The sequence below is a fragment of the Lathyrus oleraceus genome, chromosome 3 (assembly GCF_024323335.1).
Source record: "Lathyrus oleraceus cultivar Zhongwan6 chromosome 3, CAAS_Psat_ZW6_1.0, whole genome shotgun sequence".
Lineage (NCBI taxonomy): Eukaryota > Viridiplantae > Streptophyta > Magnoliopsida > Fabales > Fabaceae > Lathyrus > Lathyrus oleraceus.
Window position 1 is genome coordinate 229,612,879 of NC_066581.1, and position 26,473 is coordinate 229,639,351.

The 26,473-nt window shown below is 34.8% G+C and overlaps 1 protein-coding gene across 1 annotated transcript; it reads left to right on the plus strand.

Annotated features, from left to right (window-relative positions):
- Positions 1–1,161: 1,161 nt before the first annotated feature.
- On the plus strand, positions 1,162–1,782 carry LOC127130574 (uncharacterized). Its single transcript, XM_051059556.1, has one exon. It carries the CDS (start codon positions 1,162–1,164, stop codon positions 1,780–1,782), a length of 621 nt encoding a protein of 206 aa, XP_050915513.1.
- The last annotated feature ends 24,691 nt before the right edge of the window (positions 1,783–26,473 follow it).

Consider the following 26,473-nt stretch of genomic DNA (forward strand, 5'->3'; position numbering starts at 1 on the left):
TGAATACTCTACTCACTTCATTACAAAAATAAGGATTACTCCCTCTATTTATAGATTTAGATTAACTTGGACCTCAAGCCAAAACCCAAAACTATAAAAGCCCAAAATAACTAACACTACTAAAATAGGCCTAAGTCGAAATCCTGTGTGAAACAACATGCTTCGACACTTCGACAAACTAACACAACTTAACACACTAGGTGGTTCGACACTCTCTTACTCTGTCGAGCAACCCGCTTCGACACAAAGAATTACAATCAACACTAAAACATCATAAGATTAATTAGATCGAGGAAGAACCACAAATTAATCATCCCCACATTCTTATCTCCGACAATTAGATTATCATCTTAAATATTCTAAGACTAATTTACATGCATGTTTATTGTTTATTAGCTTCTACAATAAACTATGATTATAATTTTAATTGTGATATTGAGCATGTTTGAATAAATTAATTATTAAACTAATTTGAACAAAAATAAGACTACGCTTAAAAATATTTATAAAATATATACTTTACTTTCTACAAAATAATGTTAAATAATATATAGTATAAAAAATCAATTCAATATAAAATAATTTTACACGGACAATTAATCATATTTTACTAAATTATGCTTAAATTTTAAAATTATTTTGATGACGTAATAGACTGTTTGATTTTTTATTAAACGATAATATAAAATTATATTATCAATTGAAATTGAACGTTGAATATTCAAATCACACAATTTAAGATTTGAGTTTAAATATAAAATTTCTACAATCTATAGATTTAAATTATTAGATTATACATAAATTTTATTATAAATTCAAAATTTAGAATTTTCACAACTAATACTTATCTCTTACCTATTTGTAACATGTACTTTTCTTTCTGATTTTCTGTAATGGGCTGGAGTACAATTTTGTTTATTAAAAAAATTTAGTTTCTTTACCATAATCTAAATTTATTTATTACAATTAAATATGTTTATAAAAATAAAGAGAAAAATAATACAAATATAAGACCAATAGATTCATTCTATATTACTTTATTTACCTACCATCTAAATCCTCTTAATGCATGTATTTAAATACACAAGAACTTTCACATTTTAAATCATCTCTCAAAACCTCATCACCCAAATACACAGCATCTCATTTTCCCCTTCCACCATGAGCAGCACTAATCAAGATTCACACAAGGGGAAGGAGAAAGTGGATGAAGAATCCGTAACCCACTCGCAAACTATGGAGAATCAGAACAAGCGAAAGGCGATCGTGCTGGAACCTGATACCAATGCTGAAACAAAGAATCCAAAGAGTCCTAGAAAAGATGCTGGTGTAGATGAATCAACAAGTTCATCCAAGGAGTTTTATCCGTTCCTTCTTTTCGGATTCATTATTGATCCAACAAAGGGATGTCAAAAAGCCTTTTCCTGCGTCTTTTGTCGCAGGAAATTTGTTTCTCCACAGGCATTAAGTGGAAACAAAAACTGTCAGCAATGTGAGGAGTCACTAAGAAGAGTTGTCGAAGCTTTGCACAAACCTCGCGACAAGGTCTCTCATGGCGTACAAGGAATACATCTAAGCAAGATTGTTCCATACTCGGGTGGATGCGGATATATGTATGGTGGAACTGATGCTGGGGAATCGCAGGGTCCTCCATTACAGGATAATCCACGGAACGATCAAAACATTGTGAATCAACAAGCTATTAGGGCTGAGATTGACTTGAACAATGATTTGGTTTCAGAGGAAGCATCCAAGAACATTGATTTGAACATCGTGCCTTGATTTATTATGCTTTTCTTTATGAATAAATAATTTTTTGTAGCATTAAGCATCATGGATCTTAATGTAGTCATTGTCTTCAATTAAAATAAGATTTTTTTTTCATTATTTTGGAAAAAAAACTCTATCATTTTCGTGTGTAAAAAAATTATTTTATAATGCTATGTTTGTTCCGATATAACATATAAGTAAAAGTGTTTTTACAATGATACACAAATCTTCAAACCAGGTAGAAACAAATAGGAATAAATTTGCAAAAGAGTACAATGGCTCAGACACATATTGTTTATTTGTTCGTGGTATGAACCGCGAAATGATAAAACACGAACTAAAAGAAAAAATAAAAGCTGGCAAATATGAATATTTAATATCAAGAATTATTTAGTCAAATAGAAACTAATTTTTAGAATATATTTAGAGCCTTTTTTTTTTGTTACGATTTAAAAATATAGATTTATGAATTTTATTTTTCATAATTACTTAATTAAAAGATATTTTTTTTGAAAAAATTCAAACAAAATAACTTATTAAAATAATTTCTCATAAAAAATAATTTTAAATATTTGACTATGGCTTTTTACAATGGCTTTTCTTGGAAAACAAAAATTTGATAATTATTCAAATCTGTAACCCATTTGAATACCTTTTTTTAAAACAAAATTATTTTAATATATATCTTTTTAAAAAAATTATGTAATTTTTTAAATTTAAATTATTATTTTTGTTTTTCCTTATTTTTTTTATTTTTTAAAATTAATTGATGTTAATATATATTATTTTAATTTATGCTAATTGCATTTAAAATAACTTTTAGCATTATGAAATAATTCTTTACAAAAACAATAAAAAAAGTACTAATATAAAATCTCTTTTTTTTTTTATAAAAAAAATCAGCAAAATCACATAGGACTTATGATGTTACATGAATTAACAACTTGGAATTTCTGTGCTAGTAATAAGGAGTTGGATGAGGAAGAAATTAGGAAGGTGGAAACTACAGACAACAAAGGAAATTGTGTGAATTGGGAGTTCAATGAATTGTTTTTCTTACTACATAACAGGAGGTGGAAATAGGGTGAAGAGGCGAAGAATATGCAACATTATACAAGAACGTAACACAAACTTTTGTTTCTCCAAGAAACAAAATTACCTGTCTTTGATGACTTGTTAACTACTTATTTCTGGGGTAATAAGTTTGTATAGTGGTCAGCTAACGGGGCTACAGGAGCTGTGGGGGGCTTGGTTATTTTGTGGAAGAAGGATATTTTAACCTTGAATTTTAACATCAAGGGAAAAGGGTTTGTTGGTGTCAATAAAGAGTGGAAGGGTCTGAACTATTTTTTTTGTGCGAATGTGTACTCTCACTATAATTTAGAGGCAAAGAGAATGTTGTGAAGTATTTTGGCTAAGCTAAAAAGGAAGTTAGGGGATGGGAGTTAGATTGTGGGTGGTGATTTCAATTTTATTGTTTGTGAAGAAGAAAGGAAGGGGTGAGGGATATTAGAATGGGTGTGGAGATGCATGAGTTTAGAAGATTCATAGAAGAAATGAACTTGATTGATGTGTCTAACATTGGTGGAGTGTTTACTTGGGTCAATTCTACCGTGAGTAGACTTGACATGTTCCTTCTTTCGGATAACGTTGTCTCTAATTAGAAGGTTGTTGGTAAAAATATGGGGCAAAAGGACATATCTGATTATTTTTCGGTGTGGCTTAAGGATAATAATTTCAACTAGGGCCCAAAACTGTTCAAATTCAATAGTTGTTGGTTGAGTCATAAGGATTTACTTAGTTTCAACGACAACGTTTGGTCTTCTTTTGATGTTTTGGGATGCGGGGATTTAGTTTTAAAGGGAAACTTTTTCTTTTAAAGGGAAGGTTACGATGGTAGAATCGCAAAGTCTTTGGGTGACTTGACTTGCAGGTTGAGAACATATAAGTACCGAGTTGCACCTTCTAAACATCAGTGCAAACCATCACTCAAAAAATCTTCTCAATCTCTTTAAGCCATGTTTCGGTGCCTTTTGGATCTTATCTTCTCTTGAAGGTCGGCGAGTTGTTTCTCTAAAACTTCCCCAATCCATGGAATTCATCGCCATCCTTATTCTGCTAACCCTGCAGCGTCTGAGCCATCACCCCCAAAGTGTCAACAATAGCTCGGTAATTTCTTCCTCCATCCAAATATTTGCACACTAGCAAACAAAATTTAGAAGAAACAATGTATCGACAATGTTCACACATATGTCACATACTAGGGAACAACTAAAATTATAAAAACATGGACTGATGGACCGACCAGACTCTGATACCACTATGTAACACCCTAAAACCCCTGCTCGCAATAATGCGGAATAAGACAATTATAAAAATTTATTTCACATAGGATGTCATGCAATCTTCACAAACAATATGTTATGTAACACTTATTAAAATAAAACATTTAGTTCAAACACCCGTCATCACATGCTCGCCTTAACTTGGGATCATCGCCGAGGAATTAATCATTAAAAACAACTACTCGAACAAATGGTTCAAATATAACTCTTATTTAAACTTAAACTCAATTAGAGCAATATGCCTTCAACACCAAAGAAATTCAAAATCTAGGAGTTATAACATTCAATCTCGCAACAATAAATCAAAATAAAAAGAAACATAACCTTCGTCCACCAAGTGTTACAAATCAGATAACCGATAGTCTAAATACGCATAAAATTGGAAAAAAAGAATATCCTCAGTGCCATCATTCATCTCTAAAGCAGCTACTCATGTACCTGCTTGTCTGTACCCCAAGAAGAAACACATAACACCATAATAAAACAAAGGGGTGAGAAGAATACATTCAAAATATATATGGTGTAATAGAATGCAAGGATAGCCTAAAGAAAAAACGTTAACTTTCATGCATTTCAATTACATAAATCAATACACCTATGACTTAATAACACCCACAACAATCATTTGTATAACCTTTATGTGATGCAATACAACAATGACTCAATTCATGCATGTGATACCAATTCAACAAAGGTTCATCATATAGACCAGGTCCCAACATCTGAGCCCAGAGTTTCCTCATTTGTGATCCAATCCCCCTAGTTAAAGCTTGGGACAAGTCACTAGTCCCCACATCTGAACTTGTGACTCGCCTATTTTACAATAAGATAACATACGATGTATGACATACAATAATGCAACGACAAGAACACAACAATGTTTATAGCCTCACATTTGAATGTAAACAATCATCAATTTAATGCATCGCCAATAGTTCTCACTTCGAACTACACATCTCAATAATCATCAATAAGTATGCACAACAACTTACATAATTATACTTGCACTTCACAACATATATGCACACGTCGAACAAACATCCACAAAGCAATCAATAACATCAACTCATATCATTAAACACGACCAGAAAACAACCAACAACCACTGGAATCAGAGATAGACCGATAATTCTAGTCAAAAATAGCAACTGTGATTTGTCACTCTTGCTAAGCGATACCTTTGCTCGCTGAGCTAAAAATCGCTCGCTAAGCGAGACTCACAAAAAACAGACCCTCACTCTGTCACGCTCGCTTAAGCGAACACAATAGTTTTCTAAGCGAAGCATATCCTCGTTGAGCAAGATCGCTCAGACCTACAAAAATCTGAAACGCTATGCCATCATTGGAGCCTTATCAAAGCTCTGATTTTTCCCCAATCACCCAAATTGAATAGAAGACATCATATATATATATATATATATATATATATATATATATATATATATATATATATATATATATATATATATATATATATCATACCATGATTAACACATCATATACTCACTAATTAAACACCTAATTCATCACTTTATCATGGATTTCAAGATTATTCTCTTAATACCAAAACATACACATGAACAACAACTCAATTGATTATCACATACAGAGACACACGAAAATCAGTAATCAAACCATGCACCAATTTCACATATTCCACAAAAATCATAACAAAATTATCACATGTTTATCTTAAGAACACATAAATATCAACAATGGAAGAAAATAGGGGAAAATCTAATGGAGATTAAGGACTTCTTCCTACCCATCATGCAATTGACATCATATTTAGAGTTATCCCGCCTTACCTTAGATTTCCAACCGCAACTATAAGCTCAACAAAAATGATGATTTTTCCCTCTTCCTGAAGCCTTAGGTTGTCTCTCTTGCCTTTTTCCTCAAAAATATATGTACCGACAACTCTTGGGTTTTTCTAATCCCTTTTTATTAAAAACACCTAATTTAACTTTCTACTAATTACCGTTTGACCCAACTTATTATAATTCTCACCATTCCCCTTATTTTTCTCATAATTTCTATTTTGCACCCAAAACCTCTTTTTATATTAACTTTTAATACTACCTTCATTCTTTTATATTTTTTTGATTTATAGAATAATAAATATATCTAATCTATAAACACTACTAGAAAATTTGCTTTTAATGACCGAATTAGTGAATGAAAAATTTCGATCACTCTAGCCACCAAATTTTAGATCATGTTAATAAAATTTTAAAAGCCACTAAATAAAATTAGATATCGAATTAACGACTAAAGATTTGTGACCGAAAAATTCAATATCAAAAAAACATTAATAAATAAATAACTTTTAAAAAAAATTTAGCGACCAAAATTTTGATCATTGATATTTTTATTTTCTTTATTAAGTTAATCCCTTTAAGTTTTCTACTTTCTTTTTTGAATATTTTACTTTTCTAACTTTTAGTTTTTATTCAAATTTCACTATTTATTATTTCATAAAAATAAAACGTATATTTATACGTAAAGAATGATAGCATAAATCTTTTAATTTTACTAAAAAAATGTTATTTAAATGATAACATTAATATTTATACGTCGCTAAAGAATAGCGACTAGCACTTTACCTACCAAAAAATGGAAGTCACTTATTGGTCGCTAAACGTTATAATGACTGATTTTTAAGCTTTTTCGATCTCTAATTTGATCACTAAACACGAACTTTTTAGAAGTGAAACAGACCAAATACGTTGTTTATTCAATTAAGCACTCCAAATTTGATATACCTATTTTTTCTTTTGCCACTTCTTTAAGATTGAACATCTATAAATTCCCGGTATGATCTCTCGTCCCTTAACTGTTCTATTTTTCTATTTAATTTTCGCTGCACATTCAAACATTTTGATTAAAATATTTTTAAACTCTGATTTAGAAGATAATTTTGTTTTAAATTTTATTTTAAATATCCATAGTTTAAACACCCTTTTTTTATGTATAAAGTCACATGGTCAACAAAAAAATCTCATGTTTAAAAAGAAGTCTCACATCACTTAATATTATAAAGGAAGAAGAGGACTAAGATTATACATGTACTCTAGTGGTTTGATATAAGATGTTGTTTGAAATTCCCCAAAATCTATGGAGAATTTCAATCAATCTTGATGAACAAGATTGTTATTACCCACACAATAACAAAGAAAATAAAAGAAAAATGGAGAAAGAAAGAGTGTAAAGAATGATGAAGGAGAAGAAGAATTAAATTCTGCAGAGTTTCTCTCTATCCATAAACTGTGGAAAACTTATTATTCACTTTGCAACTGCAAAATACTGTGAATATAATATTATGAATACTTTATTCACCTCATTACAAAAATAAGGGTTACTCCCTCTATTTATAGATTTAGGTTAACTTGGACCTCAAGCCAAAGCCCAAAATTATAAAAGCCCAAAATAGTTAACACTACTAAAATATACCTAAGTCGAAATCATGTGTGAAGCAACATGCTTCGACACTTCGACACACTAACACAACTCAACATACTAGGAGGTTCGACACTTCCTTGTTTTGTCGAGCAACCTCCTTCGACACAAGGAATTACAATTCAATATACTACCTAATTCATTGTGTTTAAGCTATCTACATTCATCATAGCTCTTAATCTTCTAAACATTTCGACTTGGACTCCCTTCGTCATGATGTCTGCAATCTGATTCTCAGTTCTGCAGTGTTCCACATTCATCTTAACATCTTCTACCTGCTCTCGAAGATAATGGAACCTCATCTCGATGTGTTTGCTTCGACCATGTGCAATCGGATTCTTCGCCAATTTGATAGCTGACATGTTATCGATCTTCATGGTAATTGCTTCATGACTCTTCGTTGTTATCTCTTCGACCATATTCACTGTCCACTTTACTTGCCATGCACAAAGCGAAACAACTATGTATTCTGCTTCGCACGACGATAATGCAACTATTGACTTTTTTTTCGAACTCCAAGCAATTGGTGCACCACCTAACATAAACACATAGCCAATTGTGGGTTTTCGATCCTCAACATCACTACACCAACTTGAGTCGGTGTATCCCACTAATTTGTATTCTTTTCCTTCATCAATTGCAGGAAACAAAATGCCATAGTCGAGAGTTCCTTTTAGATACCTTAGTATCCTCTTCGGCGTTGTTATATGTGATACCTTTGGCTTCTGCATAAACCTACTCATCATGCCTACAATGTATGCTAAATCAGGCCTTGTGTGACAAAGGTATCGAAGTGACCCAATAAGTCTTATATATTGGGTTGGGTCGACACCATCTTTATCTGAATCTTTCGATAGTAGTAATATGGGTTCAACTAGAGTCGAAGTTGGCTTGCAATCTTGCATCTTAAATCTCTAGAGTATTTCTCCTGCATACCTTCTTTGATGCATCATCAAACCTCTACCACTCTTGTAGAATTCGATGCCAAGGAAATATGAAATGTCATCCAAATCTAAAATTTCGAATTCCTAGTTGAGATCACCTTTGAAGTCTTTGATCTCCTTCTTGCAACTACCTGTTATCAATAGGTCATCGACATAGAGGCATAGTATAAGTAATTCATTCTTGCTTCTTATTACATATACTCCATGTTAAGATTTACACTTTACAAATTACTTCTCCCTTAGAAAGCCATCTATCTTCTTGTTTCAAGCTCTTGGAGCTTGTTTAAGTCCGTACAGGGCTTTATGCAGCCTGTACACCTTTCTTTCTTCTCCATGTTTCACAAACCTAGATGGTTGTGCAACATAAACTTCTTCTTCTAATGGGCCATTAAGGAATTCACATTTCACATCCATCTGACACATCTTCCAGTTGTTCATGTTTGCTAGACCAACAACCAACCTAATTGTTTCGATCCTAGCAATAGGTGCAAAAACTTCATCGAAGTCGATTCCTTATTTCTGATGAAATCCTTTCACCACAAGTCTCTCCTTGTGTCGAGTCACTTCTCCTTTGTGATTCAACTTCACCTTGTATACCCACTTCACGTTGATTTCCTTATTGTCTTGGGGAATTCGACAAGTGATCAAGTGTTGTTGACTTCGATTGACTTCAGCTCTTTGTCCATTGCTTTTATCCACTTCGAATCTTTCAATGCCTCAACTGCATTGACAGGTTCGACATTTGCGTAGAAAGCATAGTGTACCAGGTCACCTTCTTCCTTGACCACATCATCTGATGTAACCACACATTCTTGCAACCTTGCAGGCATGTGTCTTGTTCTATGAGGTCTGCTTGGGCTTACTTAACCTATGACTTCTTCCTGTCGAACTTTTCTTTCGACTTCATTAGCTGGTTCATCATAAAAGATTCTCACTGAAATTTTCTTGAAATTCTCAGTCCAATCCCACTCCTTAAGCTCATATATGATCACGTCCCTGCTGATCACTACTTGCTTATTCATTGGGCCGAACCACTTGTATCCTCCAGTCGAATGATATCCTATCAGGATCATCTGACTCAACTTGTCATCAAGTTTTCTTCTCAAATAATATGACACATGTCTATGTGCTATATATCCAAACACCTTCAGATTACTTAATCTAGGCTTGACACCAGACCAACATTCTTCTGGCATGATTCCTTCTAGCTTCTTCGTCAGACATCTGTTCAGGATATATGTCGCAGTCGACACAACTTCTCCCCATAATTCTTTAGGTAGATGCTCGCCTTTCAACATACTTATAACCATATTCATAATGGTTCTATTCTTCCTTTTTGTGACTCCATTCTACTGTGGAGTGTAAGACGAAACCACCTCATGCATAATCCCTTCTTTCACACATAATGTATCAAAGTCTTTCGACACATCTTCTCCACCACATCAGTCCTCAAAATCTTGATCTTTCGACCATAGATTTAAACTTGGCAAATACCTCAATCACTTCACTTTTCTTCTAGATCAGGTAAGACCACGGTTTTTGATTAAAATCATCTATGAATGTAACAAAGTATTTGTTACCTCCAATCCAATCCACCTAGAGAGGACCACATACATCAGAGTATATGACTTCAAGAATTTCCTTCGACATGCTTCATGCATCCTTACTGAAGATGTTCTTAGGCTATTTTTCCTACACACATTCTTCACACACTTCGTGGGGAATGTCGATTTCTGGTAATCCTGAAACCATATTTCTTCTTTTCAAATCTCTGATGTCTTTGAAATTGAGATGGCCAAGTCTGTAATGCCATATCGATTCATCTTTGTTGGTTGCTGTTGCAATGCACTTATACTCCATCACATTTAGTTCAATCTTGAAGGTTCTACTCTGAGACATTGGAGCCTTCAAGATCAATCTTCCATTTGAGTCGAGAACTCTCATCATCTTGTCTTTGATCGACACCTTGTAGTTCTTTTTGACTAACTGCCCTACTGAGCAAATTTCTCTTCATGCCTGGTATATACAAAACATTTGAAATTACTGACCTCTTGCCATCTTTCCTCATAATCAGAACATCACCAACACCTTCAGCTGCTAAAATGTTGTCATTTGCAAATTTCACCATGTTCTTCATTGAGGGCTTTATGTTGACAAACCAATCTTTCCTTCCAGACATGTGTGATGAGCATCCTGAGTCCAAGTACCATTAATCCTTAAATCTCTCTTCATCTCTTGTTGTAACCATCAGCAACGTCTCTTCTTCTTCTTCATGTTTCGCTAGCTTTGCATAAGTTTCTTGATTCTTCTGCTTTTCTGGATAATCACTAGAATAGTGACCATACTTCTGACAATTGTAATATTGAATGTGACTCTTATCTGGATTTTTACCACCACCTCTTCCTCTACCTGCAACACCACCTCTTTGGTTGCCTTGGTTTCAGGATTTTCTCTGATTCGACCAATTTCCTTCTTACTGATTTCGACCTGTCGAATTGTTGTAGCCTCCTTTGCCTTTGTTGTCATTCCAACTTCCTTTGCCTTTTCTTTCTTTTGCTGATTGAGCCTGCAAAGCAATATCACTCTTCGACTTTCTTGCAACTCTTTCAGCCATTATTTGCTTATGAGATTCAAGCGTCCCTTGAAGATCTTCCTTTGTCAATTTTGACAAATCTTCTGACTATTCTATGGCTACTACCACGTGGTCGAATTTTGGAGCCAACGACCTCAAGGTCTTTCCAACAATAAATCTTGATGTCAACATTTCTCCACATACCTTGATTTGATTCACCAGTTTCGTAACCTTGGTGAAGAAATCAGTTATGCTTTCATTGTCTTCCACCTGAAGCAATTCATACGTTCTTTTGTGAGTTTGTCACCTCACCTCTTTCACCTTCTCCGCGCTTTCAAACGATTTCTCCAGAATTTCCCATGCTTCTTTCGCTGACTCTACATCATTGACCTTTTCAAAGTTATTTGCATCAACACATTGATGGATTATAAAGAGAGCTTTATAATCTTTCTTCTTCAATTCTTTATGTGCAGCCTTTTCTTGATATGCCACGGCTTCTACAAACAGTGTTACTCCTTCCTTCACAAGATCTCAAAGATCTTGATTACAAAACATAACCTTTATTTGCTTGCACCAATTCTCATAATTGTTGTTCTTGAGAATCAGAAGATTTGCTGGAAAATGTCCATTTGGATGATTTGTTGTCATGTTGATTTTCTTCCCACGAATCGATAAAACCGGAGCTCTTGATACTAGATGTTGGAAATTCCCCAAAACCTATGTAGAATTTCAATCAATCTTGATGAACAAGATTATTATTACTCACACCATAACAATGAAAAGAAAAGAAAAATGGAGAAAAAAAGAGTGTAAAGAACAATGAAGGAGAAGAAGAATTAAATTCTGCAGAGTTTCTCTCCATCCACAAACTGTGGAAAACTTATTATTCACTTTGCAACTGCAAAATACTATGAATAAAATGTTACGAATACTTTATTCACCTCATTACAAAAATAATGGTTACTCCCTCTATTTATAGATTTAGGTTAACTTGGATCTTAAGGCAAAACCGAAAACTATAAAAGCCCAAAATAACCAACACTACTAAAATATGCCTAAGTCGAAATCATGTGTGAAACAACATGCTTCGACACTTCGACACACTAACAGAACTCAACATAGTAGGAGGTTCAACACTTCCTTATTCTGTTGAGCAACCTCCTTCGATACAAGGAATTATAATTCAACAGATACATCAAATTATACTCTATTATATTATTGTATTAATTTATTGTGAGATGTAGTCAGACTCGTGTCAAACAATTTGGAGACCCCGTTCTAATCTTCCAAATATGACTCTTAATTTAAAATATTAATAAGCTTGCTATTTTTCAAGATGATATATATATATATATATATATATATATATATATATATATATATATATATATATATATATATATATATATATATATATATATATATATATATATATATATGTATGTATGTATTTCAAAAATAATTAAAAAAAACTATCAAAATAGCTTCTAATTTAAATAATTCTTAAAATTTTGAAATAAAAAAAATTCTTAGAAAAAGGATGAAGTACATAGAATAACTTTTTACAAAATATTATTTAAACTAATATTTTTATTTAAAGTCTTTCTCTTATAAAAAACATAACAAATATATGTAATACTATAAATATCATTTAAAAAAAATTTAAACATGGTGCCCTGAATTTCTATAAAATATATAAAATGTATTAAATTTAAAATATTTATTTATCCCTAAATAAAATACAAAACTAAAATATTACAAAATAAGTTTAGTTACATTTCTAATTCTAAATTTTTTTGTTACATTTCTAATTCTAAAAAAATTTAGTTACATTTCTAATTATTTTAAAAATATCTATATTTTATTAATATTACCAATTTAATTTAAAATAAGAACAGTTAACAATGGGCGTAAAACTTGTAAAATAAAACAACGGGCTAAAATACAAACTACTGGTTTTAGAATTTATTTTATATTATATTAAATTATTTATATTTTATATTATATTATTTCATTTTATTTTATACCATATTAATAAATTTATTTCTAAAATTATTTTGTTAAAAAATGAAATTATTTAATAATAAAGAGGTGCTCCTTAGTCATATTTTAGTTGGGGCTACAGATCGTAAAATTGCAAATTTGTAACGCGCCAAAATTTCAAAGATGACATTTGTTTTCCCTCCTCAAGTGTTACAGGTCATCTCTCTTACACTTGTGTTTTTTATGTACTTGCAATTTTGCAAAGGAATATCCCTGATATTTCTTTTTTCTTTTTGTAAGAGTAATTAATTATATTAATTATAAATTAACTTGTAATTCTAAGTTTTTAAGAGTATTAAAGAAGTTTTTAAAAAATATAGCGTTAAACTATAAAATAAAAAGCACTTATATGGTTTAAAAAAAATAATATTAGCAAACATATATATTGTAATATAATAATATAAATTTAAATTTATAAATATGTATTGTGTGGATACAAAGAATATATATATATATATATATATATATATATATATATATATATATATATATATATATATATATATATATATATATATATATATATATATATATATATATATATATATATTATTTTAATATAATTACCGAATCCATAAATATACAGAGTATTTTACTGATATTTATGGAAGGTCTGTCAAATTAGCATCTATAGCAAAAAGTGAGAATAAATTATATCAAGAGTAAATATTTTAACTTACTCTAAACTATATCATTTGAATTTAATTTAATTCAATGGTTAATTAAGTAAAAAAATAAATTTAACTATTATATTAGATTTAATTCGAAGGCTATGATATGGATTAAGTTTAAAAAATTTACTTTTGAAATAAGTTGATCATCATTATATATATATATATATATATATATATATATATATATATATATATATATATATATATATATATATATATATAGATAGATAGATAGATAGATAGATAGATAGATAGATAGATAGATAGATAGAGAGAGAAAGAGAGAATCAAATGAAACAAATGTGTCAAACTTCGTTACATGAGACATTTGATAACTCTTCACTGCACATTCGAATAATAAAATTAGCCGTTTGATTGAGAGATATTATCATATATATCATATCTATAAAATATAACAACAATAAAAAATCATTTGATATGTCAATGAGATGCATAAAAATTAGCGTCTTACAAAATTTTAACAAAACCGTTAATTTTGATCATTTTTTTTAACATATCAAATAATTTTCGATTGATGTTAAATTTTATACAAATGATATATATGATAACATTTTTTCATTCAATGGTAGATTTTATTATACGCATATGCCGTAAAGAGTTATGAAAAGTGTTATATTATTAAATTTGACAATTTAGTGTCATTTGAACATAATCTCTCTCTCTCTCTCTCTCTCTCTCTCTCTCTCTCTCAAAGTGCCCCCACGAACTAACAAATTGGTGTTTAAAGCTCATATTAGATTCTTGATTATGTTTTCAAGAATCACATGTTAGTGATCGTCTAACGACCAATCACATCTCTTCATCCGTTAAAGAGTTTTCACTTATGTCTTTGTTATCATCCTTAATTTTGGTCTTGGAAGTAGAGACTTTAAGAATATGGTTTCTTCGCTTCCTTCATCATGTCTTTCCTCTTGAAATCGCCCTTTCGGGTTTTCAATCCACCAAGACGCTCATTTTTGCCTAAGCCGCCCTTTCAGATTTTCAACTTAGCGAGCTGTTCTTTTATTTTTAGGCTACGTATTTCTTGACTGCATTTGCATTCACATGACGAGTGAATTTTTCACCATCCATAGTTGTAAGAATCAAAGCACCGCCTGAAAAAGCTCTCTTAACAACATATGGGCCTTCATAATTAGGATTTCATTTGCCCCTAGAATCTGGTTTGAAAGATAAGATCTTCTTGAGCACAAGGTCACCTTCTCTAAAAACACGAGGTCTGACCTTCTTGTCAAAACCTTTCTTCACTCTTTGCTGGTATAACTGACCATGGCACATGGCAGTCAACCTCTTCTCTTCAATCAAATTCAGCTAGTCATACCTGGTCTGACACCATTCAACCTCAGTCAACTTGGCTTCCATCAAGACATGCAATGATGGGATCTCAACCTTTACAGGGAGCACAACTTCCATACCATATACAAGAGAGAAATGGGTTGCCCCTATTGAAGTGCGGATGGATGTACAATACCCGTGCAAAGCAAATGGGAGCATCTCATGCCAATCCTTGTATGTTACAACCATCTTCTGAATGATCTTTTTGATGTTCTTATTTGTAGCTTCAACAACCCCATTCATCTTAGGCCTGTAGGGAGAAGAATTATGGTGCGCAATCTTGAAGTCTTTGCAAAGGACTTCCACCATATTATTATTCAAGTTCGATCCATTATCAGTAATGATCTTACTCGGCACGCCGAAACGATATATAATTTGACTCTTGATAAACCTCAAAACAACTTGCTTGGTTACATTCACATACGATGTCGCTTCAACCCATTTTGCGAAGTAGTCAATTTTCACCAAAATGAAACGATGTTCGTTCGAGGCTCTGGGCTCAATCATACCAATCATATCAATTCCCCACATGGAGAAGGGCCACGGGGGGGGGGGGGGGGGGGCGTTCAACAGTGTCAGAGGAACATGAATCTTATCTGTATATATTTGACACTTGTGGCATTTCTTCACAAACTTGCAACAGTCAGATTCCATTATCACCCAATAGTAACTTGCTCGCAACATCTTCTTTGCCATAACATGTCCATTGGAATGAGTACCAAAGGAACCTTCACGGACTTCAGTCACCAACAAGTATGCTTCATGTCTATCCACGTATCTGAACAGAACAGTATCAAAGTTTCTCTTGTACAATACATCACCATTCAGGTAGAAGTTGCCAGCTAACCTTCTCAAAATCTTCTTATCTTTCAAAGATGCCCCAGACAGGTAGATCTGTCTTTGGAGGAAATATTTGATATCATAATACCATGACTTCTCATCTTTGATCTCTTCAACAACAAACACATGAGTTGGCCTATCAAGATGTATCACATTCAAATTGGGCACTTCATTCCAATACTTCACTAAAATCATTGAAGCCAGCGTTGTAAGAGCATCTGCCATCCGGTTTTCATCTCGAGGGATATGATGAAACTCAACCTTTGTAAAGAAAGTTGAAATCCTCCTCGCATAATCCCTATATGGTATCAAACCGGGTTGATTCGTCTCCCATTCACCCTTGATTTGATTCACAACCAAGGCGGAATCTCCATAGACGTCCAAATATTTGATCCTGAGATCAATGGCCTCTTCAAGCCCCATAGTGCAAGTTTCATACTCAGCCATGTTATTTGTACACTTGAAAGTCAATCTAGCTGTAAATGGAAAACGAGCTCCTTGAGGAGTAATAATCACTTCCCCAATGTTGTTACCATATTGATTAACAACTCTATCAAATACCATGCCCCAACAGGAACCGGGTTCTGGCCCTTTTTCAAGCAATGGTTCATCACAATCTTTCATTTTCAAGTAAAAAATCTATTCATCAGGAAAATCATATTGCACTGACTGGTAATCTTCAATCGGTTGGTGAGCCAAATGGTCAGCCAAGACATTACCTTTAATCTCTTTCCGAGATCGGTATTCAATGTCATATCTGATAGCAACATCTGCCAACAGGAAATCCTCCCAGATAAAGCAGGCTTCTAAAAAATGTACTTGATTGGATCCATTTTGGATATCAACCAAGTGGTGTGATTCAACATATATTGACGCAGACGCTTAGCAGCCCAAGCCAATGCGCAACAAGTTTTCTCAAGCATAAAATACCGAGTCTCACAGTCGATGAATTTCTTACTGAGGTAGTAAATAGCATATTCTTTCTTTCCAGTCTCATCTTGCTGACCTAGAACACAACCCATACTCTCTTCAAGCACAGTCAAATACATGATCAACGATCTTCCTTCAACAAGAGGAGATAGAATTGGAGGCTCAAGCAGATATTCTTTGATATTGTCAAAAGCTTTCTGGCAGTCCTTGGTCCAATCACAAGACTGATCTTTCTGAAGAAGCTTGAATATAGGCGCACATGTGGCGGTCATCTGTGAAATGAATCTTGAGATGTAATTCAAGCGGCCGAGAAAACCTCTAACTTGCTTCTCAGTTTTGGACACAGGTATCTCTTGTATTGCTTTGACCTTGGCATGATCAACCTCAATACCCCCCTCACTAACAATAAAGCCCAACAACTTACCAGAACGAACACCAAATGTACACTTATTGGTATTCAAGCGGAGTTCATACTTCCTCAAGCGCTGGAATAGCTTCAACAAATGCTCAACATGTTCCTCTTCATCAATAGATTTAGCAATCATATCATCAACATAGACTTCAATCTCTTTATGCATCATATCATGAAAAAGAGTAGTCATTGCTCTTTGGCAAGTTGCACCAGCATTCTTCTAACCGAAAGGCATCACTCTATAACAGAATGTTCCCCAAGGTCTAATGAATATGGTCTTCTCCATATCTTCGGGTTCCATCTTGATCTGATTATATCCAGAAAATACGTCCATAAACGAAAAGACTTGGAACTTAGTTGTATTGTCTACCAACATATCAATGTGTCGCAGAGGGAAATCCTCTTTTAGACTGGCTTTATTCAAATTCCTATAATCAACGCACATACATATTTTTCCATCCTTCTTGGGAACGGGCACAATATTGGCCATCCACTGTGGATACTCAGCAGTCATAAGGAAACCGACATCAATCTGTTTTTGCACTTCTTCTTTGATCTTCACTGCCATATCAGGATGAGTCCTCCTCAACTTCTGCTTGACTGGCGGGCACTCTGGCTTTAATGGAAATCTATACTCCACAATCTCGGAATCCAAACTCAACATGTCTTGATAGGACCAAGCAACCACATCTGAATACTCTCGGAGAAGATCAATCAACCCCTTCTTCACTTTTGGACACAGTCGAGACCCAATCTTGACTTCCTTCACATCATCCTCGGAACCCAAGTTGACCAACTTAATCTGCTCTTCAAACGGCTGAATGGCTTTTCCCTTGTGCTCAAGAAGACGAGACAATTCATCAGATACCTCTTCATCACTTTCCTCCTCAGCCTCAAACACATGGAATTCAAATTTTGGAGAAGGAGAAGGATCATTGTATTCAATGGGGTTAGAAACCAACCTGCATAATGATTTGATATTTTGATTTTAGAGAAGTGAATTGTGATAAAATATTATGCAGATGGACAATTATATTATTTATTTATGTTTTTTTTTGTGATTACCATTTTTCAGAATAAAGAAAAAAGTAAAAATAAAAACATCATAGATGTGGATAAATAGAATTATATTTTATTGATGATCAAATTTGAAAATGACCGAACAATGTTCATTTCTCCCTTAGGCATAGGAGAAGGATTTTCAAAAACAAATAAAAGTAATTACTTAGATCGATGCACAATAATAGGAATATCAACAACAGTCTAATTGTTGCAAGCTTTTCCATGCGTCACAAAATTGGTGCAATCTTGATTTTCATCACCCTCTATCACTGCAACTAAGTGTTGTTCATCACCATGAATGAACCCTTCGCTACGGAAACTGGGTTGTGTATCTTCAGCTTTGACCACTGATGAACCTTGTTGGAATCCCAAACCGGCCCTTCTCTTGTTGTTGGAGACCTCTACCATCTTTCCCCGCTGATCAGGCTGACCATCCTCAACAATTCTCTGTGCATCTTTGAATGAGGAGATGGGTGCCCCAATTCTCTTTTCCTCAGCAATAGATAAGGCTTGGAACGGAGTTCCAATCTCATCCTCAGCTTCTAAATAAGAGAAAGATGACATGTGGCTTACCAACAAAGCCTTCTCCCAGCCAACAATAACAAGTTTCCCATTCTTGACAAACTTCAGCTTCTGATGCAACGTTGAAGTAACGACTCCTGTCTCATGAATCCATGGCCTTCCCAACAAGCAACTATAGGCTGGGTGGATATCCATTGCTTGGAAAGTAATTTTGAAATCACTCGGACCTATCTTCATTCGAAGGTCCACTTCACCGATCACAGTTTTGCGAGAACCGTCAAATGCTTTGACGATTACGCCACTATATCTCATAGGATCTACTTGGTATGACAACCTCGACAGAGTTGACTTTGTAAGTACGTTCAATGAAGACCTGGTGTCAACCAACACATTCGAAAGGGCGCCCTCTTTACAATTCATCGAGATATGCATAGCAAAATCATGATTTCTACCTTCCTCGAGGAGTTCTTCATCACAGAAGCTGAGATTATTGCAGGAAGTGATGTTAGCTACAATATGATCAAACTGATCCATCGTAACGTCATGTTCCACATAAGCTTGCTCTAGAACTTTCTGTAGTGCTTCTCTATGCACTTCTGAGTTCATTAGCAGAGACAACTCTAAAATCTTGGAGGGGGTTTGGAGCAGCTGCTCTACCATATTAAACTCGCTCCTCTTGATCAGACGAATCACCTCATCACCGTCGTTAGGCTTCAAACCGCTGGATTCACCAGACTGAAACTTTGGAGCACTAACAAAATCTATCACAGGCACATCAACCTTCTTGCTAACAGATATATCTTCCACAGTCTTTGGGAATACCGGCCCAAAGACACAACCGCTACGGGTCACCTTCGTGACATCAACTATGCTCACAACAGAACTAGTCATAGGTAAAGGAACCTCTTGACCATTCTCTATCATGGTATCATTATACTGATATATGACAGCCTTATCGGATGCATACGGGACGGGGCCCGCTAACTGTATAACCAACGCCGATATCGATCTGTTGCTGACGCTGTTACTATTGCTGCTGTCATACAGGGACTATAACATTCACATTGTCACCTAAGTGACGGGATTGGAAGATTTGAATCATTCCTTGATACATCAACCGCTGGGTGTCCCTCTTCACTATAACACAACCTCTAGGATTGACACTGCAAATTGCACAACCAACATGATCATGCTCACAATCGCTAACCAAGCAAATATCCTTGTGCATCCTCACCAATGACCTTCTTATGAAGCGTACACCATATATTTTGAATTCCCTGGGACATCTGTCCACCATATTAACAGATGAATTCCCATGGGCAGGCAGCGGGTTAGCTTTGACATTAGGCGCGCGGTCCTCAAAGGACACCATTCCACTTTTAACCAGCTTTTGGACTTCATACTTTAGGGGGTAACAGTTCTCAATATCATGACCGGGAGCTCCTTGGTGAAAGGCACAACGGAGTTCTAGTTTGTACCACTATGGAAGTGGTTCAGGGATTTGAGGAGGGTTTCTTGGTTGCAACAGGTTCTTGAGAACCAAAGATGGGTATAATTATGCGTATGTCATAGGAATCGGGTCAAAATAGACCTTCTTCCTCTCGAAGTTTTATTGTTGTTGATGATTTTTGGTATTTTTATTGTTGTTGTAGGTGTTTGTTCATTGTTGTGGCAGTTGTTGACATTGTTGTTGTTGAATTGGTGTTGATTGATTGTTTGCGAATACTGGGATAACAGATGATACTTGCTGATGATGTTGACGGGGTGGTTGATTCCTTTTTACATGAGGCCTCCTCTGCCTCCCAAACAGACACGACATTAGCTTCACTCTCCTTTTTCTTACCAAAACTATTACCATACCTCTTGCTGGACGACGCTTCCTCCTTAGATAATCGTCCTTCTCAGACATCTTCTTCTAGCCTCATCCCCATGTTTACCATATTGGTAAAATCATTGGGGGCACTAGAAATCATTCGCTCATAGTAAAATGAGCCCAGGGTCTTGAGAAAGTTTTTGGTCATCTCCTTCTCCTCTAAAGGAGGGGTAATCTGAGCAGCAAGCTCTCTCCATCTTTGCACATACTCCTTAAACGTCTCTTTTTCCTTCTGAGACAATAACCTCAACTGGTCGCTATCTGGCGCCATGTCCACATTATATTTGTACTGCTTTATGAATGCTTCGGCCAAATCATTGAATGGGCAGATGCTCGCACTATCCAATCCTATGTACCACCTCAGAGAGACACTGGTTAGACTGTCTTGAAAATAATGGATCAGTAACTGATTATTATCAGTTTGTGTTGACATCTTTCTGGCGTACATCACAAGATGAGTGAGTGGACAGGTATTCCCCTTGTACTTTTCAAATTCAGGCACTTTGAACTTCACCAGGATTTTCAAATTTGGAACCAAACAAAGTTCCACAACACTCTTTCCAAACATATCTTTACCCCTCAAAGTTTTCAACTCCTTTCGCAGCTCACAGAATTAGTCTTTCATTTCGTCCATCTTCTCATACACATCAGGGCCCTCAGACGGCTCAGAATGATAGATGGTATCTTCCACACAAGGTAGAGTATGCACAATTGGTGGCAACACATAGATGATCGGGCTAGATGTCAGCATGGAAGCAAAGGTAGGCGCAAAACCTTCAGGCACAAAATTGGGCGCCATTCCCCACGGGAATCCAGCAGGCATGTTAGGCGCAAAATGAGCAGCAGTAGCAGGAATGGTAGAGACAAACACCTCTGAAATAACAGTCCTCTGAGGAGGAGGAGTTGCATGTGTTGGAGAAGATTGGCTCTGAGTGGCTAGCACTGACTCCATCATGGCAGTCAGACGGGCAATCTCATCCTTCAAGTCTCTATTCTCTTGCTCTAGATGCTCCATAATCTTTAAGTGATTGGCGCAGGTATTGTATCGATGAGTCAGCTTGGCTGAAGCACAAAAGAAATACCAATAAGACATCCGGCGAAAGAGAAACCTGCTATGCAAATGATGCATGAAATGCAATGCTTGATTGTTTTTATTTTCAAGGAACTTACTATATTATTTGTATATATATATATATATATATATATATATATATATATATATATATATATATATATATATATATATATATATATATATATATATATATATATCTATATATATATATATATATATATATATATATATATATATATTTATTTATTTATTTATTTATTTATCAATAATTGCAACAATTTGATATAACCATAAAGAATCTCTTTTATTTATATAATTAGAAGGATTACACTGAGTATAATTTCATAAACAAAAAAATAGAAAATACAAGAGTAAAGGAGACTAGTCATCCTAAGGATCCCTAACAACAACGTCCGAAGATCTGGCCGCAGGCGCATACTTCCTTCGAATGCGTCGAATCTCGGTCTCAAAAGAAGTCTTCTTCTGAGTCTCCTCAAGGACAAGTTGATCAACAATCTTCTTCCAAGCGACGGAAGGCAGAGGTATACTAGAGGAAGATGAAACCTCTGATTCTCTTTGTCTCCTCAAGTAGCTCAATAAGTGCATATTTTTCCTTAGACTCAAGCTGTAACTCCTCATGCTTTCTACTTAAAGCATGAAAACGCTCTTCCAACATGTCCTTCTCTTGCTTCATCTTGGTGAGTGTGTCTTCCAACTCCTCTACATCTTGGTTAGGGAGAGTTAGTGGCTCAACCACAACCATAGACATAAGTCTTTCACATGCATAAGGCATCTTCAACTCCAAAGCTCTCTTCTTCACCCAAATAGTGTAAGCTTCCAAGGCTACAGAATTGCACGGACCAAGCTCAAATCTTCCTTTCCTATGCGCATTATGCCAAGCGTGCACCGTCTTCTGCTTCAAATGTTGGGGATCTTTACCCTCTTGATAGAAAAGACCTTCTAACAAAGTGTTATTAGGTTTGTCTCTCAAGGGGAACCCAAGATGACGACGAGCCAAAGAAGGGTTATAGTTGATTCCTCCTTGTGTACCAATGAGAGGCACATTAGAGAATTCACCACAACGATCAATAATATCCAAACTGCTTAATGAATAGTCATACCAAACTATATCATCATTAGTGAGATACATAAGTCTCTGAGACCACCGTAAACATTGTTTGTTCTCCACAAAAGCAGGCGTCTGAGGCAAGTGCGAAATAAACCACTTGTACAGAAGAGGAACACAACATACAATTGTTCCACCACCTTTAGAATTTGTCAAATGCAAAGAGAAGTACATATCTCCCAACAGAGTAGGCACAAGATTCCCAATCAAGAAAATTCTAATGGCGTTAACATCAACAAAATCATCAATGTTAGGGAGCAAAGCCAAACCATAGATGAGAAACACAAAGATGGCTTCAAAAGCGTCCACATTGCCGAATTGAGCAAAGGAAGTATCTTCCTTGATGAGGAACTCAGAAGTCAACCCAAACAATCCTCCTTTCTTCACCCAATGAGCCTCAATCTCATACTTCTTCAGATGAAGAGCTTCATCTATAATATGAGATATGAAAATCTCTTCCAATCCACTAAAAGGTACTTTGTCAGAAACGGGTATCCCTAAGAGATGGGCATACGCTTCTAACATAGGCACAAGTTGATAATCCGAAAAAGTGAAGCAACGATATAGAGGGTCATAAAACTGAACCAACACACTCAAGAGTCCTTCAACCACATCAGTCGACAAAACAGATAGAAGCTTCCCATAAAGTTGTTTGAAGTCCAAGGGTGTAGCACCTCAAATTTGCACCTATCATTGTACATACATTTTCATATTAGGTCATAGCATATCATGGTCCATTGCATAGCATTGCATTGCCTCTTTTGCCTCAAGTGCAAGCCAATCAAGGAATTAGGTCAAACTGATCAGGAGATCAGTCAACCAAGCAAGCAAGCACAATTCTCAAGGAGCCAAGGCCCTAGGGTTGGTCCAACATGTTCACATGACTTGGGGATCCATTTGAAGTGTTTAGGTCAAAGATTGAAGGCTCAGAGGTCATCAGTTCATGCACAATCAGTCAGAAACCCTAAAAAGTCAAACTTGGTCAACTGTGTCTGACTTTATGGTTTTGATGGTTGGATTTGGTTTGAGAGAGCTCATTCATGTCCCAATAGGCCCCATATATCATGTCAAACACCATCATGGAAGAATTTGAAGCCAGATCAGAAATTTCCAAAAATGGAAACTGGACCTGTAATTGAAACCTGCCAAAAATGGAAAGTCTTGATCCTCAAACTTACATCATGATACAAGCTTCAAATGAATTTTTGCCCAACATGAAAGTTGAAGATCTTGTTCTCCCATTTCCAAAAAGTCCAAGAACACTCAATTTCCATGTATGGTTGGCAAGTTATGATCAATTCATTTTCAAAAATTCTTGAACTTCAAAAGGCCATATCTCTCAAACCATTTGGCCAATTTGGGTGGGGTTTTTTCCTACAAGTCACATTTGATCCCCTATTTCCAAATATGTCATCATCATTCACCAAAACATCACCATGCAAAATGGCCTTTTTGAACTTGCCTTAATTAATTTCAAGTGAGTTGAATTTTGACTTTTCAAAATAATCATTCCCAACCATTTCTACTCTCAAACCATTTGGCCAATTTGGGTGGGGTTTTTTCCTACAAGTCACATTTGATCCCCTCTTTCCAAATATGTCATCATCATTCACCAAAACATCACCATGCAAAATGGCCTTTTTGAACTTGCCTTAATTAATTTCAAGTGAGTTGAATTTTGACTTTTCAAAATAATCATTCCCAACCATTTCTACCATTCAAATATGTTATGAAATGTTGATTAAAACTTGTTGGAGGCCCATTCTTGTGCAGTACATACACACATTACCAACTTGCTTGAAAATTGGACAAAAGTACACTTTTTTACCAACTACATCCCACATTTTCATGGCCCTTGATTCAGTACCACAAAAACAGCAGATATACATCATTTTTTCTGCCAATTGAGAACCCTAGTAGCAGCCACACCAACTCAGAAATCATTCACTCTCTCAAACTTCATTTTTGGCCATTTTCCAAAATCCTTCCAAAAGCTCCAAAGAACTCGAGCCATCCCCTATTGTTTCTTCATCCAAGCAACATTGTGAACTTTTTTCAAACTCCATTCCTGAACTGTAAAGCCTTACCATGATGCTGCTACATGAAGCTCCATTAATGGCAGATCGCGATTCAAGCATCTTCAAGGGTTGCTGAGCCAAAGTTCTTCCCCCATCCATCTCCTAGAAGCTTAAGGTGTACCTGTTTTGAGTCAAAGTCACCAAATAACAACTGTGTCACCATTGCCTTGCTGATTTGGTAAGTTTTCGAGTATCACCATTTGATAAACCTTGACATCTATTAGTTAGGTCTTTTTATGCTGAGCTTAATAGTGGTTGTGGTTTTAAAAATGATTGAGTATTTGCAAAGATGTGTTGGTTTGAAGTTTGGTGATGAAACTTGTTTGTGCTCGATTCTTGAGTTTTGTGATGTTTTAATGAAAACCAATGATGGATTCGTGTTTGCCATGATGTGCTGATCATTTATGTATGCTCAATTTGGATTTCTGGAAATTTTTATGAAACACGATTTGAAGGAGATGAAGGTACTGTTACTGTGTAGAAACCCTAATTTCAAAATGCATTTCCCAGAATTTCTGGTTTTTCACGTGCATGGCATGGTCTGATAGTCAACAACCAATAGGAACATTTCATTTTCGTGGCCAAAACGACCGCGTCTCATTAAGTGGCTCGGATATTTACAAAAATGCCATTCGTGGCATGTGACACATTGAATTAAGTTATTTCTTTTCCATTTTAATTTCATTTGATCATCAAACTTTGAAAAATCATATCTCATCCATTTTAATTCCAAACCTCATGGGAATTTTTGCATCATCTTCATCATGATCTCTACTTTTTTATCATATTTTTTCCAGAATTTTGTGATCATTGGTTTTTGTTTGGCATATTGGTTTGTGACATGTATGCATATTTTGTACACTTTGCCAAAACATTTGTGAAATGGTGATACTTTATCCAATGGCTCCTAAATTTTTTGTGCTTAAACTAGACACACTCATGGTGATTTTGGTGTAGAGTTTGTGAATTTATCATTGCTGGTTTGTGAGTTATGATTTTTTGAATTAAGGTGTGACAATTTGTGTCACACCATTGATGTCCAACTTCATGATTTCATTACCATGCTTCTTGACCTCCAATTGATCTGATTTTTTGCATGAACCTACTATTGTATGTCTAGTTTACATGTGAATTTTCTTGGAATTATTTATGGCATTTCCTAATTTTTTGAGATTTTTCTCCCCTGTCTAGTCAAATGTTGACTTTGTGTGATACATGTTTCCATTTCATTTGTGAAATTCTCATTCTTTATTAGATGGACATGAAATTTTACATGAGATAACTAGACATCCTCATCTTTGCCATGGTTTTAGTCCCATTCATTTATCATACACCATCTCTGATTTATGAATTTTTCAAGTTGATGCATGTTTGGTTGACTTCTTTGAGTATGTT